At 48.2% G+C, this 19,041-nt stretch overlaps 1 protein-coding gene across 2 annotated transcripts in view; it reads left to right on the top strand.

Moving 5' to 3' along the window:
- Positions 1 to 19,041, top strand: part of SNX31 (sorting nexin 31) — a gene marked incomplete at both ends in the record, with an annotated part of 38,709 nt that overhangs the window by 9,150 nt on the left and 10,518 nt on the right. For both annotated transcript variants that reach the window (XM_081111125.1, XM_081111126.1), the window contains 8 exons: positions 1,948 to 2,058; positions 5,179 to 5,269; positions 6,211 to 6,298; positions 9,531 to 9,600; positions 10,342 to 10,434; positions 11,366 to 11,569; positions 16,751 to 16,864; positions 18,744 to 18,821. In XM_081111125.1, the coding sequence (XP_080967251.1) occupies positions 1,948 to 2,058; positions 5,179 to 5,269; positions 6,211 to 6,298; positions 9,531 to 9,600; positions 10,342 to 10,434; positions 11,366 to 11,569; positions 16,751 to 16,864; positions 18,744 to 18,821 (849 nt within the window). The remainder of the gene's footprint in view (positions 1 to 1,947; positions 2,059 to 5,178; positions 5,270 to 6,210; positions 6,299 to 9,530; positions 9,601 to 10,341; positions 10,435 to 11,365; positions 11,570 to 16,750; positions 16,865 to 18,743; positions 18,822 to 19,041) is intronic.

Below are 19,041 nucleotides of genomic sequence, written 5' to 3'. Positions count from 1 at the left end.
TGCAGAAGAGTTGAATAAAGATGTGCATTTATATCATTTTAACTGTTCCTATAGTTTAGATGTCTTCATGGTCTGCCATCTGGCTTGCCTTGGGAGTTACCTTGAGGTAACCTAAATGAACACTAGCTTTTCTTTAGAATCTTATCAAAAAGCAGTGACATTTCCCCCATTCATTTTGTGAGTGGTTTTCCCCTGAGATAAGAGATGTTTGTGGTTATAGGCCAAGAACCTTTAAGAACCCAGGTGTACCTAGAAAGGGACTATCTGCCCTGGGGGAACTCCTACCCCTTTGGTTCCTCTCTCTCTCTCTCTCTCTCTCTCTCTCTCTCTCTCTCTCTCTCTCTCCCTCCTTCCCTCCCTCCCCTTCCCTATCTCCTTCCTCCCTTCCATTCTCTCTAAATATCAATGGGAAAAATAACCTCAGGTGAGGATAACAAAAAGATATGTTGTGTTTTTTTATGCGGGGGGACCAATCCTTTGAATTTGGGAAACAGTAGATTCTCTCTTCTAAAGTACTTAGGCTCAGACTTACAGACACTTAGTAACTGTAAGTATTGGGGTGAAGGGGGAGAATTAAAATTTAAAATCCAAGCTTGCCTTTTGATAACAAAATTAGAAAAAATAAGCCTGTCACCGGTGGGATTGGACTTTGGAGGTAACTGGGCGATGTGGTGGGGTTTTGGATCCCTCCTCCATTCCCTACAAAGCCGGATGTCTCATCTGTTGTATCTATGAATGGGTGGGGATGGGGCGGGTGCAGGAAAGGGGAGTTTGCCTGTTAAGGGGGAAGGGTTTCACCTGGTCAGCCTAGCCCCAACTCTGTGATCTCCAAACCATCTTCAGATGGTCCTTTGGACTCCTCTCCTGATGCCAAGAAGGAAGGTGACCTAGGCTGGGTGCACACATGTTAGTCACTGAAATGAGGTTACCCCCCGCCCCCGCCCCCCCTCCGCCCCGGGGTCACTCTTACTGTGTTACTAATACTCTGGCTCAGAGAGTAGGCTCAGAACACAGAAAGAGGTTCGAGGGGCTCCCAGTTCTCCCAAGGATGCGCCATGACCACTGCCATTCTAAGGGCCTAGGAGAGTGCGGACCCGCTGCATACAGTGGGTGTTAGGGATCAAGGCTTCAGCCCGTCATAGAACCGGGATGCGAGTCTGGGACCTGGTCAGCCTCCCCAGAGATGAGGCCGCTCTGACTCTGTGACTGACAGGACCCCATCTGGGAGGTGCTAGAAACAGTGCCCCACCAGGTACAGCCACCCTGTGGGGCCCGTCGGGGCAGCCCCTGGCCATGCCTCCTCCCGGGGTGCCTCCCTCTATAGAAACTGAGCCCCCAATCAATCTCAGCTTTGAACTTCCCTAAACCCTAGAGCCTCGGTGTCCCTCGTGTGTCCTGACACTTTGGAGCCTCCGTCCAGGAGCCGCACAGGCCCGGGTGCACTCCGCCCGAGCATCCGCATCCCCTCGGGCATCGTGAACACGGGCAGAGCGGCGCTGAGCTGGGGCGCTGCCCTCTGCGGGTTCCCGCGCACAGATAGCAACGTGCTCCCACATGCAGGCCTGTTTACACGCGCAGGTTTTTGCTGTAGCAGAACCCTACATTATTGCATTCTATGGACTTTTAGGGATGCTTGGAAATAGTAAAAACGAGAGTTAAAATCTGAGACCACCAAAGGTCTGTGGATGATTTTTCCCCCTAAAATGCATGCCTTGTTGTTTATTTGGAAATTACTCAAGTTCCATGTCATTGCATTGCCTTGGCACCTCTCCAGACCCCTCCCAGCTCTCGCTCTGCCCCCCCAAACTCCAGGCCCCAAATTTCTGCCCTGGGATTTCATGTGCCTGTGGTTACCGTGACCCTCCGGGCCAGGGAGAGGACGCTGCTGACTGTCCCCTGTGAGGGCCCCCCTGGGACCCGCTTACCGTGCCTTCCCTGTGCTCACAGGACACGTTCAGCATCACCGCCAAGAAAGCCGCCCTGGACGTCCTGCTGCCCGACGGAAGGAGCATGGAAGTCGAAATCCTCACATCGGACACGGCCGAAAGGGTCCTGGAGGTAAACGTCGCCTACACTGCAGCCCCAGACACCTTCTGGAAGCTTCCCGCCTACCCTTCCACGCTGGGTGATCTACCGGTGGAGATGCTGGGGTTTTCGGGGAGACTGGCCGAGAACCTGAGCTCCGGCCTGCCCCCCAGGCTCTGCTTTCACTCTCCCCAGGGGCACCGACTTTCCAGCGTCTCCTAGGGCCTTTCCAAGCCAGCGGCCAGTCCCCTGGCACTCGGCTGGGGATGTGCCCCGGAAATACGCCCAGCGCTTTGTTACGGGGTGCTCCGTGGTTGGGGACAGAAGGACAATGGGGCCCAGATGAGGCTGAAAAGGCCTCACCCAGGCCGGCTGCTGCTGCTGCTGCGACAGGTTCTGGGAGAGAGTGACGCAGGTTTCTCAAAGGCAAAACCAGTCGTCCCTCCTCCCTCACAGCGAGAACCCTGAAGCCAGCAGCCCGGCAGGTCTGATCCTGAGCCAGACCTGAGTGTGAGTTCGTTATGGACTCCAGGGTGAGGCCCAGGGAGCACTGGTCCCTCCTCCAGACATGGCCGTGCTCAGCTCTGCCCTGGGCCTGCCCTCCCTCCGAGCTGGGCTGGGGAGGGGACACCATCGCCCCACACCCACGCGGTCCCAGGCCCCTTCTCTTCGGAGGGTTTCCGTTCTAACCCCGCAGGGAGACATGCACACAGAATGTGAAGTTATTCGCAGGAGGACGTGGAAGTTTCTAGGACCAACCGGCCAAAGGCAGGGCAGGATGTGCTTGTGCTGGGGTCACGGCATCTGATGCCTCCTGAGCTGAAATGGACAGAAGTGCTCCCTGCTGGGCTCCCAGCTCTCAGGTGGCCTTTACCTAAGACCTGGGGCATGTGTGTGTGTGTGCGCGCGCGTGTGTGTATGCGCATGTGTGTGTGTGCGCGCACGAGTGCATGTGTGTGCGCGTGTGTGTGCGCGTGTGTGTGCGTGTGTGTGCATGTGTGTGAGTGCGTGTGTGTGCGCGCGTGTGTGCGTGTGTGTGCATGTGTGTGAGTGCGTGTGTGTGTGTGTGTGCGTGTGTGTGTGTGTGTGAAGTTCTCCACATCGTGACTCTTTCTAGCCCAGAGATTCAAGCCTGCTCGTGTCCTCCTGGCCTCAGAAGCTCTTGGCTCTGCCTGGGCACCATCATTTCGGACATTTCTTCTGCTAAAGTCACTGCACACACCCCACCCCAGCCTTTTCATGGCACCCACCCAGTGGCTGAGGCCATCCATTGAGAAGTGACCCTCGGCTCCTCCTCCTTCGGCCCTGAACCCTCCTGCACTGTATCCCACATCTCTCTCCTAGTCAGCCCCCTCTCCTGTCTTCTCCTCTGTACCCCCACACCCCTAGTTCAAGCCCTCATCATTCTCATCATTCTACAGCACCTCCCCCCCCAAATAGTCTCCCTGCTCATCTTCTGCACAGATTTCCAGAATGATCTTCCTAAAAAGCATCAAAGAACTTGATAATTAATGCTGGAGAGAGTTTATACCAACCCCGAACCACAGTTCCCTCCAGTGCTCTCCCAGGACCTACAAAATGGGAGACAGATAGATCCATAAATGAAGGAGGGTAATGGTGAGGGCAGGACCGTAAATGCAGATTCCTCTGGGGCCGGGCGGGTAACTCAGGCCCAGCCTCAGATGTAAGATAATTTGGAAATGGTTGTGCCTTTGGAGAAATTGAATTCGAGTGGACATGGGTCGTCTTTACTTCAGGATGAGATATAATCTGTTACCAGCATACTCTCCCCTTCCCTCCCCCCCAATAGAGGAGTCCTGTGGCTTTGGTTTTGTTTTCTGCAAGGGCGTGGGAAAGACAGTGCGGGAGAAAGGAGAATGGGGGGCAGTGTTGGGGAGAAGCTGTGAAAAGTGCCCAGGCGCTTTATTTGCAAGGCGACACGGAGAACACCCACTCCTGCCGCATGAGGGATTTTGGGTGAGGAAAGTGCTGCTTTGAGCCTGGTGTCTACCTACCACTTCCACCGTGAGAACCTGGAGCCGTGGTTGAAGTGTCGGCTCACGCACGGGGCTGTAAAGGCGTGTTAGAGGTGTTCCTGGGGGGTCAGAGGTGACCTAGGGAGTTCAGGTGGGGTGTGTAAAGAAATCACTCAGGAGCCCAGTCCTATAGAGCAGTGGCTCTCAACCTTCCTAACGCTGCGACCCTTTAACACAGTTCCTCTTGTTGTGGTGACCCCCAACCATAAAATTATTTTTGTTGCTACTTCATCACTGTAATGTTGCTACTGTTCTGAACCGTCATGTAAATATCTGATATGCAGGATGTATTTTCATTGTTACAAATTGAACATAATGAAAGCATAGTGATGAATCACAAAAACAATATGTAATTACATATGTGTTTTCCGATGGCCTTAGGCGACCCCTGTGAAAGGTTGAGAACCGCTGCTATAGAGGCAGCGGCGGGCTGGTGGGCGGGGATGGAAGTTCCTGCTAAGCGAACATTGCGGCCTTGTGACCCATTGGTAAAAACGCGCCCATTGGTGTCGACATGAAAGCCCTTTGATGTGAAGGTCAAAAAGGAATATGAAATGAGGGCAGCTCTTGTCTGGGATCCAAGATTTCACTGTGCAAAACCTATGCAACTTAGACTTGAACTTCACTGGAGGCATCAGAGAGAAGCAGGCCTGGGGTGCCAAAGACTCGTAGCTGATTGACCTTTACATGGCAGCCAAGAAGCAGGGACTATCCCTTTCCCCCGATATCTGGTAATTCAGCCCACAGGAAGGTAAATGTCCCAGGACAGATCTTCGTGGAGAGTGAGTGCTGCCCTCCAGTGGACAATAAAGTCCAAAAAATGACCCGGGAGGCACGCCCACACCTGACATGGGACAACCAGCCTCAGCTCTGTCCATTGTGGTGGGAGGTGGGACAGATTTATTTTTTCTTCTTCACTCTATGTATTTTTTTAAAATTTCTAGATTTTCTAAAACAAGTATATACCATTTTAGATTCAGGAAACATTTCTTTTAAGGTCTGCTAGCCCATTAAAGAGCTTCTTATTGTGTTTGCAGGCAATTTCAAATTCTGCACATCACAGGAAACGTGGTGGGCATTTCTAACGTTTACCCCTTTTTCTTGTCTTTGGTTAAAGGTGGTGTCACACAAAATTGGACTGTGTCGGGAGCTCTTGGGCTACTTCGGCCTCTTTCTCATTCGGTTTTGCAAGGAGGGCAAGCTCTCTGGTAAGGGCAGAGGGAATGCCACGCAGGCAGGTGCTCAGCCCAGAGATGCAGGAGCACAGCGGAGGGGAGGGCACCCCTCAGGGGCAGTCCCAGTGTGTGGGCCTACCGCTGTTCTCCACTCCTGGACGGGAGGTTTGGGGGTGAGAGGCTGTGTCTGTGCTCAGGGTGAGCTGGAGTCAGGTAGCCCTGAGCGGTGGCATGGACAGGAGCAGGAAGTCGGGTCTGTCCAGTGACCGTACTTCCTCTTGTGCCTGCCCCAGTCCCAAGCCGATGTCTGTCTCGCCTTTACCCACGCACCCTGTGCTGACCTCAAGACACCCCAGAACCCCCTTCTGAATGGGGCGCAGGGCTCCAGGCATCGGGACGGCTCATCCCACCATCATTTCTCCTTGTCAAGGAATATTTGCTAACAAGTCCAGCTGACACAACTAAGGTCTTAGATTTAAAAGAATATATAACAAGAGTAAAAGACGACAGTCCCATTCACATAGCCTTTGCTTTCTCTACAGTGCATTTCTAGACACTGCAAGTTTTTTACTTGTGAAATGCTATAGATTCTCTCAGAGTGTTTTACATTTGTCCTCGAGAGGCCGCGGGGAGGTGGCTCGCAGGTGAAGTTAAGGGCTTTGTGAGCGGCCTGGGCCGCTAGGATTGTGGTGTGCCAGCAAGGGCACCGGCCTCTCTGGACCAGTCTCTCCATCTGCATCCCAGGGTAACATAGAGCTCACTCAAGATGCTGGTATTGTATAAAGAGAAAAATGTTATTTTTTGAATTAACTTTAGAAAGCTAAAAGTTACATACCAATGCAAGGGCATATTATTATTATGATACTTTACTCTTTCCAATAGTAATGCTTTATGTTCTCATGTTAAAGCCCTGGATGTAAAATAAACTACCTGTGCTCTCTTAACCAGTCAGATGCCCCTTCCCCTCTCTCTAGTCATGAAAAAATTAGCGGACTTTGAACTCCCTTATGTGAGTCTCCGAAGTTCTGAACTGGAAAACTGCAAGGTCGGGCTCCGGAAGTGGTGAGTAGGCGTTGCGACGGTGGGCGTTCGAGGCTGTTCTGCCGCGGCTGATCAGAACTGGCCATCCTCACCTGTCGGCTCACAGCCCCACCGCTGGCCAGAGACCAGGGGGAGCTTGGGGAAGGCAAGGAGGAAAGCAGTGAAGAAGACAGAGAGGGGGATGACGAGGCGGTTTGTCCTCAAGGAAGGGTGTGGAGGATGATTTTCACTGGTTTCAAGTAAATACTCGAGGGGTATTATCATGAAGATGGTGGCCATGAAGGTCAAGCTTGAACAAGAAGGGCCGCTGGGGTTGGGATTGAAACAGGTAATGGTGAGAAATTACTGACTGTACTGACTGAAGGAATTGGTTGAGGATTGCAAGCAGACCACTTCATCTGTTGAACTGTGGTATTCCCTGAAGGCCAAGGGTGGACTCAGCCAACTTGCAGTGCATCTGAACTCTAAGTGGTTGGCTTACATTCCTAAAGGATTTCAACAATAAACGCTTATATACCAGGATGTGTTCCTGGATCAATAGGGCACCTGACAGAAAATACTACCATTTCCCCCAGAAACAGAGGGCCCTATAGAGAGTGAACAAACAGAAAAAAAAAGAAGCAGGACACTCCCCTAACCCACCCCCACACATAACCTATAACCTGTAGTCACTACCAAGGCCGTATTGGATTGCATCTTTGATTCACTCTCTCCCAGCTCAGTTATTCTGTAATCTGAGCACAGACGCTTGAAAGAAAGGCATTTTGAAATCTAGGAATAGTCATTATCTTGACCTGGTGTTGCCCTGTGAGAACTCTGGTCTGCGGTTTTGAATTTTGGAAACATATTCCCAGCAAGGCTAGAAGTTCATGTACGGTTATTCAGAAGTATTCTGAGAAACGGTCAAAATCTGGAATGCTGAGAAGGGAGAAGGAAAAACCCTTAGCAGTTCCATCTAAGGGTTTATTGAGTAGCTGTTCTTCTGGAAGCTGCGTAGTATAACGAGTGGCTGAGCACAGTTACTCCTGGGGTCACAGGATGGGAATCTAAGTCTCAACTCTCTCAGGATTTAGCCAGATAACCTTAGCCAAATCATTTAAGCTCTCTAAGACTCTGTTTCTCTATCTGTAAAATGGGAATAATAGTAATAGAGTCTACCTCATAGGATTATTGTGAGGGTTAAATAAAATGATCCCATATGCTCAATACATTTTGGCCTTGCTTATTATTGTTATCTTGAGGATAATAATAATGACAACAACAACAATGCCTAGGGCTTAGACTTGTTGCTCATGAGCTCTTCCGAGAGCCTGAGATCAAAGGAGAGATGAGGACTCTGTCCCTCACCTTGAAGCTTGAATAGAACATTGGGCTTTGCCTATGTCTTCATTCAACAGGCAAATTCTAGATCCTAAGCGCAAGATAAAATGTCTGCCTATAAGCCAGCATCTCACATCCGGGCAGGTTGCCTTTGCTCTTGGGAACTGGGGGGAAAGGAGGTCTCACTTCAGTTGTTAGAGGCGAGGATCAGGTCACCAGACAGGGAGAGCCTGGCGCAGGATCCCGCAGGTGCCCGTTCCTCTTTGGGGGTGAAGTCTTGCAGGATGGGGGCAGGGAGGCGAGCTCTGTTGCCGGGAGCTGTGGGATTCCCAGCAGGCAAGCCTGGTGGTGAGGCCTCATTGGAGTCTTAGGGATTCTTCTCTGCCCATGAATTCCCTGGTGCACCTCTCCAAGGAGGATATGGTCCCTTCCAGACCAGAGGATGCCCGCCCTGGCCTCTCTGAGCCCCAGTGGGAGATGGGTCGGGGGCTCTCTAACTCTCTGATGTAACAGTTGCCCCCGGGATGCATGAGCGAAATAGTAGCTTATGAGTGGGAATGCTTCAGCTGCTTGGCCCACGCCCCAGAATGAAGTTGATCTTCAACGAGGATTGCCATCCTTTTCCTCGTCTAAGCCAATCCCGTCCTCTGTTCACCCTGCACATCTGAGTGCTGTGGCTCTGCTCACCTCTGACTTTCTGTGGGTTCTTAGCCTGCGACTGTGCTTAGACAGTGACTGTCATTTCCCTTCATCCTGCTGACCCTGGATCCGTTAGTCGGACACGGAGCCCTGCTATTTGCAGGTCACTTTGCCCAGGCCCAGAGGGGCAACTCTGAAGAGGACCCAGGCTCTGGGCTCAAGGGTCCTCACACTTGGTATCAAGATCAGCTTGAGCCCTAACCGGTTTGGCTCAGCGGATAGAACGTCAGCCTGCAGACTCAAAGGTCCCAGATTCGATTCCGGTCAAGGGCATGTACCTTGGTTGCGGGCACATCCCCAGTGGGGAGTGTGCAGGAGGCAGCTGATCGATGTTTCTCATCGATGTTTCTAACTATCTATCCCTCTCCCTTCCTCTCTATAAAAAAAAATCAATAAAATATATTAAAAAAAAAAAAGATCAGCTTGATCAGAGCAGTGATCAGGATGAACTCGGGGTGCAGAGAAAGCACAGAGGGGACGTGAGGGCGAGGCTCGCCCCGAGGAGCAGACAGGTCAGGGGTGGAGGCTGGTGAGGCCAGTGGCCTTCCAGGCAGAGGGAGGGGAGAGGAAAGGTGGTTGGGCTGGAGGAGGTCGGGGAGGGGAGGGCGTAAGAGCTGCAGCTGGAAATGAAAGCTGGGGTCCTATGGAGGGCCTCGGAGGGGAGCAGGACAGATGACCTGACTTCTGGCTAGGAGGGTCTCAAAGGTAACCAAGGAGAGACCACTCCTTTTAGAATGTGGAGCGTGAAATGAGGGAACACGGCTGAGGCAGAAGGTCTGGGGAGGAGGTTACCAGAGCAGCTCAGGCAGGAGAGGAGGGTGGGTGGCCTGGGCACCGGGGGCGGGGGGGGGGGGGTGTTGGGGGGGGAGGTCATACGGGTGTGGGTCAGGACAAGTGAAAGCTCCGAGTATTGAGGGGTGGGGACCACTCAGGCAGGACTTGGCGACCCACAGTGGGGCTGCGTGTGAACAGGGACGTGGGCCATTCCCCTGAAGTTTTATATTTTTGCACCTTCGCTCTCAGTGCCCACCAGGCAAGAGCTTACAGGATAAAGAAAATAGGGAACAGAAGAGGTGGAGGGACAAACGAAAGGCTAGGCAAGTCGAGGGGGGGTGGGTGGGGCTTCGTCAGGAAAGGGTCTTGGTTCAGAAGGAAGAGGGCCATCGCTCTGGAAGCCCAGGGGAGCCTGTGAACCAAGTCCTGTGAATTAACTTAATGCTCCTGAATCGTGCAGGTACTTGGACCCATCCCTCGACTCCATGCTGATGGACTGCAGAGCAGCTGTGAATCTGATCTACATGCAGGTGAGGGTAACCAGGAACCATCAGAACACCACGTATTATAGGCCACTTGGGTTTAAACCATTAGAAAAAAAATTGTAGATAAGAATTCTACCTCCATCAGACCTACACTGCCATCTCCTCCCTAGAGGGGGGAAAAAAAAAATATATATATATATATATATATAATTTGTAATTCCTTTCTGTCAATTGCTATATCTTCTGTCCATTTTCCTACTAAGGAGGTTTACATTGTTCTATAGCTTTCTATAAATAATATTAACTCTTTGCCTCATATAGTTCACTCACTTTCCCTGGTTTGACATTTACTTGTTGGTTTTGTTTTAGGTGGTTTTTATAGGCAGAAGTTTTGTATTTTTACATATGATATATTCCTTCATTATGACATTTTGTCTTTGTATCTTACAAAGCTATCCCTACCTCAAGATCAGATAGAAAATATTCACCTTTATTTTTTTTTCTGGTTCTTTTGTGGTTTTTACACTTAGATCTTTAATGTGTCTGGATTTATGTGAATGGGGGTGGGGGGGTGGGGCAAGAGCTAACTTTACTTTCTTCTCCAAGTGTTGCCAGTTGTCCCCAAACCACCGAACAATCTCTTTCTACTAATTTAAAAAGTAACCTTTTAAAACATACTGGGTATAGTTGGGTCTGTTTTTCTAGCCTTTCATACATGAGTATGTTTTTGTCAGATGAATTCATTTCTTCTAAGTTTGCTAATTTTGCAGTTTGTGTTGTTTTAAGGCCATCCAGGACATTCAGGGAGGATGGGCCGAACCCACCCAGGCACAGAGGCAGAAACTAGAGGCTCTCCAGGAAGAAGGCAACCAGACAAAGGTGAACCAAATACTGCACCAAAAGAAATCCCCTTGGAGGGACTTAAAGAAACCTAGCGGAATGGGGCTGTTTCTAGAATTTATAAACCCTCCAAGCACTGAAGACAGCCTTACAAAATAAGAGCACTTTTATTGATTTTTCTGATTATAAAATTAAGAAAGGCTTTTTGATTAAAGATTTTGAAAAATACAGACAATATACATACTGTGAGTCCTTTATCAAGTTAAGTAATACAGACCCTCAACAGTTAAAAAATATATTTTTTTATTGATTTTAGAGAGAGGGAGGGAGAGGGCCAGAGAGATAGAAACATTGATGAGAGAGAAACATCGATCAGCTGCCTCCTGCACGCCCCCTACTGGGGACTGAACCCGAAACCCAGGCATGTGGCCTGACTGGGAATCAAACCAGTGACCTCTTGGTTCCTGGATTGATGCTCAACCGCTGAGCCACCCCAGTGGGGCTGTCTTTATTGTTGAAAGTATTACATGTATCCCTTTCTCTGCCCGCCCCCCCTTGACCCCTTCTAGCCCGCCCTCGAAAAGACATTTTAAATGTAAACTTTTTGCCTATTTTGCTGAGATGGAATTATAACTTCTCAGTCGAGTTGCTCTCCCTCATTCACCATTCAGGCATCGGATATTTTCATTCCCACCATTCCTGAGCACTGTAACGGGAGCAGGGACTCGTGGTGGATGAGGCAGAAGTGGTCCCTGCCCTGGCAGGACGCACCATGACCTTCCCTGGCCTCGCTGCCAGCGATCACACGAGGCATTGTCCTCCTCCCCATCGTGCAAAAGAAAAAGGCACCCTCACGCCCCTCACTTGCATGTGTCCTGCTAGGATGGCCATTGCTTCTCACATGAGGTTTGCCTCTGTTTCAAGTGGACTTTCGCTTCCTCCTCCCTCCCCACACCTCCCTTTGGAGCAGTTTCTGGAGCTGTCCCGGGAGGTGCGGCACTATGGCTGCGTGCAGCTGGACCCTTGCACCTGTGACTACCCGGAGCCAGGCTGCGGGGCTGTGCTTTCCGTCGGCAATAACGAGATCAGCTGCTGCGTCACCCTGCCTGGCAACCAGACCCAGCATGTCGTCTTCCCGATGAGCAGAGTCAAGTGCTGGCAGGTCACCTTCCTGGTGAGTATCTGGCACTGCCTCACCCAGGGCTTCACATTTCCACTCATGACTGAAGACCCTATTGTTTCTGATATTTTGTTGTTGTCGTTAATCCTCACCCGAGGACATTTTTCCATTGATTTTTAGAGAGAGAGAGTGGAAGGGAGGGGGAGAACAGAGAGAGAGAAGCATTGATGTGAGAGAGACACATTGATTGGTTGCCTCCCCCACTGGGAGACACATTGATTAGTTGCCTCCATCCCTGGCTGGAGGTATGTGCCCTTGACCGGAATTGAACCCAGGACCCCTCAGTCCCCAGGCCCACACTCTATCCACTGAGCCGAACCAGCTAGGGCAAAATCCTATTGTTGTTGGATGACACAGTTGACACGGAGACAGGTCTGCCATTTGATCAGTACCTCAAGTGAAGGAGCATCTGAGCCACAGTAGGCATCCCCCAGTGGTCAGTCGTATTTATCGCCCGGTACAAGTTCCCCACCCAGAGCAGCAGACACCCGGCCTCCCACCTTCCAACACCAGGCTTCCCGCTGCTTGCAGGGTGGCTGCAGTGATGACAGCAATAGAAGTAACAGCTCTCATGCATAGAGCACTTAACATGTACTTAGCCCTGACAAGACCTCTCCCTCAGAAAGTGGATGCTGAGCAGTGAGTGGTACTTAAGGATCCCTGGCATCCATCAGACCTACACTGCCATCTCCTCCCTAGAGAAACCCTGGTGATCAGATTTGGTGGGTGCCTACTTTGTACCAGGTGCTGTGCGGGGCATTGCCACATCTATTAATTAAATTCTTAGAAAAACTCAGTGAATTAAATGGAAACTGAGGTTAATTAGTAGAGGACAAACTCTAGTAGAGCAGCCATGACACCCAGTTATTAAATCCACAGAATCCAAGGGAATTTCTGATCCGGCATAATACTCAACATCTCCCTCCTCTTCTCCCCACCCCCTATTTTTGTGGGCACTTCCCCCTTTGATAATTTTATATACTTCAGAGAGGAAGGGAGAGGGAGAGAAACATCAATGATGAGAGAGAATCATTGATCAGCTACCTCCTGCACGTCCCCCAGTGGGGATTGAGCCTGCAACCCGGACATGTGCCCTGACCTCCTGGTTAGCCATTCACCCAATGAAAGTATTGGTTGTTTCCAGTTTTTAGCTGCAATGATAAAGCTCCTATAAATATTCCTATATAGGTTATTGTCTCATCACAAGTCGTTATTTCTCTGGTATAAATGCCCAGGAGTGCAATTGCTGCGTCATATGGAAGTTGCATGTTTAGTTTCTTTAAGAAAGTGCCAAATTGTTTTCAAGAGTGGCTGGTTGTACCAATTTACATCCCCACCAGCAATGTGTAAGTAATGTAGTTTATCTGCATCCTCATCAACATTTGGCACTGTCACTATTTTTTATTTTAATTATTCTGATAAGTGTGTAATGGTGTTTCATTGTGGTTTCAATTTGCATTTCCCTCAAGGCTAGTGATGTTGAGCATCTCTTCATGTGGTTATTTGCCATCTGTGTATCTTGTTTTCATATCTTTTTCCCATTTTCTAATTGGACTAGAGCCCCAGTGCATAAATTCGTGCACCAGTGGGGTCCCTTGGCCTGGCCTGCAGTATTGGGCCAAAACCGGCTCTCCGACATCCCTTGAAGGGGCCCAGATTGCAAGAGGGTGCAGGCCAGGCCGAGGGACCCCACCGGTGCATGATCGGGGCCAGGGAGGGATGTGGGAGGGTGGCCAGCTGGGGAGGGACCTTGGGAGGCCTCCAGGGCGTGTCCAACCCATCTTGCTCAGTCCTGATCAGCCGGACCCCAGCAGCAAGCTAACCTACCGGTCAGAGTGTCTGCCCCATGGTGGTCAGTGCACATCATAGCGAGCGGTTGAGCGGCCTTAGCATATCATTAGCATATTACACTTTGATTGGTTGAATGACCGACTGGATGACCTGACACTTAGCATGTTAGGCTTTTATTATATAGGATTGTTTTACTGTTGAATTTTGAGAGCACTTAATAAATTCTAGCTATTATTCCTTTGTTGGATATATGTGGTTTACAAATACTTTCTCTGTAGTTCTTTTCTGTCTTCTTAACAGGTCTTTGGCGGAACAAAAGGTTTTAATTTTGATGAAATCTAATTCATCAGTTTTTCCTTGTATAGGTTGTGTTTTCGGTGTCAAATCTAAGACCTCTTTGCCAAACTCAGATCCTGAAGTTTTTTCCCTAGAGTTTATTCCTAAAAGTTTTGTAATTGTAGGTTATACATTTTAATCCATTTTGAGTTAATTTTTGTATAGGGTGTTGATGATAGAACAAGGTTCCTTTTCTTGCTGCTGGGAGTCCAGTTGTTCCAGGACCATTTGTTGGAAAGGCTATCTTTCCTCAAATGAACTAGTACTCTGATATCTTTGTCAATAAACAGTTGGGCATATTTGTGTGGGTCTATTTCTGGGTTCTCTATTCTCTTCCACTGACCAATGTCTCTCTCCCTTCATCAATACCACACAGTCATTCTCTCCCTTTGTAATAACTTTATTGAGATGTAAGTCACATACTATACAGTTCACATAAAATGTACAATTTAATGGCATTTCTTATATTCACAGACTTGTACCACCACCACAATCAATTTTAGACACTTTCATCCCCTCAAGAAGAAACCCCACACCCTTTACCTGTTACCTCTCTATCCCCCCATCCCCACCAGCCCTGAGAGACCGTTAATGTACTTCCTGCATCTATAGATTTGCTTGTTCTGAACATTCCATGTTAATGGAATCAGATGTGGCCTTTTGTGTCTGGGTCCTTTCACTTACCATCTTTCCAAGGTTCATCCTTATTGTAGTGTGCATCAGCACTCCATTCCTTTTTACGGTCAAATAGTATTTCATTGTATAAATATAACAAATGTGGTTTATCCACTCAGCCATTGAGGAACATCTGGGTTGTTTCTACCTTGTGGTTGTTATGAATTATGCTCCTATGAGCATGTGTGTACAACTCTTGTGGACATATGTTTCCATCTCTCTTGGGTTTATGCCTAGGAGTGGAATTTCTGGTAACTTTGCCCTAGTGGTAACTCTATGGTTAGGTTTTGAGGAAATTCCAAAACATTTGCTCCATTTTATATCCCCACCAGCAGTGAGGGTTCTGGTTTCTCCACACCCTTGACAATACTAGTTATTGTCTGATTTTTAAAATCATAATCAGCCTAATGTATGTAAAGTAGTATCCCATTGTGGTTTTAGTTCAATCTTTGTTCTTCCTGTGCTTCATTTTCAGTAGTTTCTGTTGCTATGGCTTTAAGGTTATTGATCTTTTATTTCTATTATTGTATTTTTCATCTCCAAAAAGTTCCATATAGGTCATTTTCACATCTCCATTTTTTCCTTGTCATTCTATGTTTTTCTCTAAATTCTTGAGTGTGTGGAATATATTTAAAGTAACTGTTTTAATATTGTTGTCTAGTAATTCCATTATTTCTGTAATTTCTGAGTCTGTTTCTACTGATTGATTTTTCTCCTGTTTGCACAGCATACTTTTCTCCTATTTTGTAAGCCAGGTAATTTTTTATGGTGTGCTGAGCATTGTGAATTTGCATTGTTGAATGCTGGATTTTATGGTATTCCTTTAAAGAGTAATTAGACTTTGTTCTGGCATGCGATTAAGTTCCTTGGGATTGGTTTTTAAATTAATTCATTATAAGCTTGCTTTTAAGCTCTCTTAAGGTAGTTCAAGAACAGTCTTGAGGGCTAATTTAATATTTTACTCATTAGCTGTCATTCTTCAGACTCTCCCAATATTTTGTTTATTATCGTCTCTCTACTCTGGTTGATAGAAACACAAACCCATTTCCAGCCCAATTTGTGAGCTCCTAGATTTGTTCAACCTACAGCTTTTCAGTGGCACTTTCCCCAGCCTCTCATGCACAGATGTGCATGAACATCTGTACACCCCATACATGCACATTATCATTATTCAGCCAAAGATTTGAAATGAGCTCTCTGGAGCTTTTTCTCTGTATAAAGCCCTTGTCTTTGGTCGTCTGCCCCACAAATGCTAACCTGTACTTCTTCAAATGTCTCTCTCTTCTCCTCAACTCAGCATGACCTCTGGGCTCTGTTTGGGCTCCCCCTCCTTACGCCGCATCCTGGAAAGTCCTCCAGGTCGTACGCTGGGTAATTAATTGTAGAGCTCACCTCACTGGTTATTATTCTCCCTCACTTAGCAGTTCTGTGTCATCTGTCATTCAACGTCAGAAAACAGCTGTTTCCCAGTTCAGTTTTTACATCGATGCTGTCAGACCAATATTTCTAAAATATAGAGATAATTGTGTTATTAAGTAGCTTTTAAAATCTTTTAATAAGTGCCTGTTGCCCTGATGATCAAGTCCAGACTCCTTAATTTAGCTGATAAAACCTGTAACAGTTAGGGTTGTTGGGTGGCAAGCAATAGAAAACAACACTGTGGCTCTAGTGAAAAAGGGAGTTATTGGAGGGATACGGGGAACCCACTGATTTAAAGGAAAGGATGAAACGGATGATTAGGAAAGTCAGGAGCCACAGGAGCCTAGGGTTTCTAGGGATTCTTTTTAAAAAAATAAATATTTTATTGATTTTTTACAGAGAAAAAGGGAGAGGGATAGAGAAGTTAGAAACATTGATGAGAGAGAAGCATCGATCAGCTGCCTCCTGCACACCCCCTACTGGGGATGTGCCTGCAACCAAGGTACATGCCCTTGACCGGAATTGAACCTGGGACCCTTGAGTCCGCAGGCTGACGCTCTATCCTCTGAGCCAAACAGGTCAGGGCTCTAGGGATTCTTTATCAGGACCTCCTCCTTGATCTCTCTGCTGTGGAACTAAATGAGGGGCACAGAGAGTATTTGTTCAAGTGGTCTGAGTTTGGGTCATGTGACACCCTGCAGGGAGGCAGTGTTCCCTGATAGTCCCATCTGCATAGCCACAGTGGATGAGAGATGGCTTTCCCAAGGGAACATGAGACTGCATCACTAGGAGAAAGAAGGATGGATGCTGTAGAGCAAAAATCAGGGAGAATAATAACAAATGAGGATCTGCCCTTGCCTACTCTCTAAGCCTCTTCTCTCACCCCTCGCATGCCTTGCAGCCTGTGCCACTTAAACTTCTATCAAATATCAAATCATGTCGTTTCCTCCGTAGGGGACTCTGCTGGACATGGACGGGCCCCAGCAAACCCTCAACCAGAACCTGGAGCTCCGATTCCAGTACAGCGAGGAGAGTCACTGGCAGTGGTTCGTCCTTTACACCAAACAGGTGAGTTCTCGGGGAGGAGCATGAAACCTGTGCTGAGATGCCCTCTTGCTCACGGGGGTGGACACAGCACATCACTCTAACCCTTGCTAATCACCAGAGTATGCTACGCACTCTCTTTTAGGGCTGTAACACTCTTTTTTAAATTTTGTTTTCTTTTGCTAATCACCACAGCCTTCACGTCTATACTAATAAAAAAGGATAATATGTTAATTAGACTGGGTCGACCGGACATCTTCTGGACATCCGACTTTCTTCCAGACAAAGCCACAGTGGCAGGGCCAAGGCATAGGCGGTTAGAGGCAATCAGGCTGGCAGGGGAGCAAGCAGTTAGGGGCAAGATCAGGCTGGCGTGGGGGAGCAAGCAGTTAGGGGGCAATCAGGGCTGGCAGGGGAGAGCAGTTAGGGTGCAATCAGGCCAGTAGGGGAGGGCAGTTGGGGGCGATCAGGCCGGCAGGCAGAGGTGGTTGGGGCGATCAGGCTGTCAGGCAGAGACAGTTAGGGGTAATCAGGCCGGCAGGCAGGTGAGCGGTTAGGAACCAGGGGTCCTGGATTGTGAGAGGAATGTCCAACTGCCGGTTTAGGCCTGATCCTGCAGGATCCTGCAGTCAGACATCCCCTGAGGGGTCCCAGATTGGAGAGGGTGCAGGCCAGGCTGAAGGACACCCTCACTCCCCACCCCATGCAGGAATTTCGTGCCCCAGGCCTCTAGTCAATTATAAATGAATTTAGTTACCATACAGGGGTGGGGAACCTTTTTTCCTGCCAAGGGCCATTTGGATATTTATAACGTTATTCATGGGCCATACAAAATTATCAACTTAAAAAGTATCCTGCTATATTTGGTTAAACATCTCATTAACTCACCTCTAATGCCTTGGCAGGGCCAGACGGCCTGCAGACCAGACCTGCCTGACCCCTGACTAACAGTGGCTTAAAGCAGGGGTCAGTGAGCTTTTTCTCAAAGGGCCAGATGGTAAATATTTTAGGTTTTGAGGTTCATTTGGTCTCTGTTGCAACTACTCAATAGTATGAAACATTCTTAGGGAAAAGATAGGATGTTTGCTGAGGCAAGATTTGCAGTCACTTGGAGAAACAGAGAGTGATTTTGGTAGGGAAACCACGCTTCCTCCCCTAGAATGCTAAGTGCAATAGTTAAATACTTTTATGGTCTTTTAATCTAGGCTGTAGCAAATGAGCTTAAACCGCTATAGAGAGGGGTAATAAACATTTAAGGGTCTCCTAGTGAGGTCTTATTTCCTTCGGAGTGTGGGTTTATTGATGTGCACTCAGGGACTGCTTTTGCCAAAGGCAGAAATGTGGCTCGTGTGCCTTACCTGTAACTAACTACAAATGAGGGTTTTGGTTCAAATCTCCTTTAAGTCCTTAAACAAAAGATCAGTCCCTTTATTTGTAATAAACCTTACCTGGTGTACAGCAGAATCCTAACCTACATATCGATGTACATTGTATAGTAGTATGGAATCAGTCCGGACCTGGGGGACTCCATTAAGCATCCTTCCTGTCTGCATCAGCTCAGGGGGTATTGCTGAGCCATTCCACGCCCTGATTTTGTGTAGGTTACACATGTGCACAGATAAACAGGGTTAGTCCTTATCAAACCCAGGGGAAATGATTAGTAATGAGATCCTGGCCATTTTTTCGTCGGTCTTTTAAAAAATGTACTCTAAATAGATCCACATATTGAGAAAATGTTTTGTTACATGTTAATTACATCTTATGCAAATTCATGGAAGTTAAGAAAGAAACAAACTCGCATTATTGAAGGGCAGAGCTCAAAATCTGCCGGGTGGTGTGAGGAGGAAGCAAGAGGAGAAAGATCTCTTACACTGAGAGACTCCTTTCTTTCTGGGTTTCTTAGGCTTTTTTGCTGAGCAGCTGCCTGAAAAAAATGATCTCAGAAAAGATGGCAAAGCGAGCTGCGGAGAACCCCGAAATGGTAAGTGCTCTTCTCTGTGTGCATTTTTCCCTTTAAGTTCCAACCATCTGCTGACACTAAACAAGGCTGATCCCTGGGCCTGGAGAGAGGACTTGAGCAGTGAGCTCCTCTGCCTTCTGATCGGCTCATTCTTTAGAATTCAAGCCGTTTTTCCAACAAGAATCATCCTTGGGTGTTCTGAGAGCTCTCTAACCCTCTACACCAGGGGTGGGGAACCTTT

The sequence above is a fragment of the Myotis nattereri genome (assembly GCF_964212035.1).
Source record: "Myotis nattereri genome assembly, chromosome: 17".
In the NCBI taxonomy this organism is placed as follows: Eukaryota; Metazoa; Chordata; class Mammalia; order Chiroptera; family Vespertilionidae; genus Myotis; species Myotis nattereri.
This window is presented reverse-complemented; position numbering and strand designations above follow the sequence as displayed.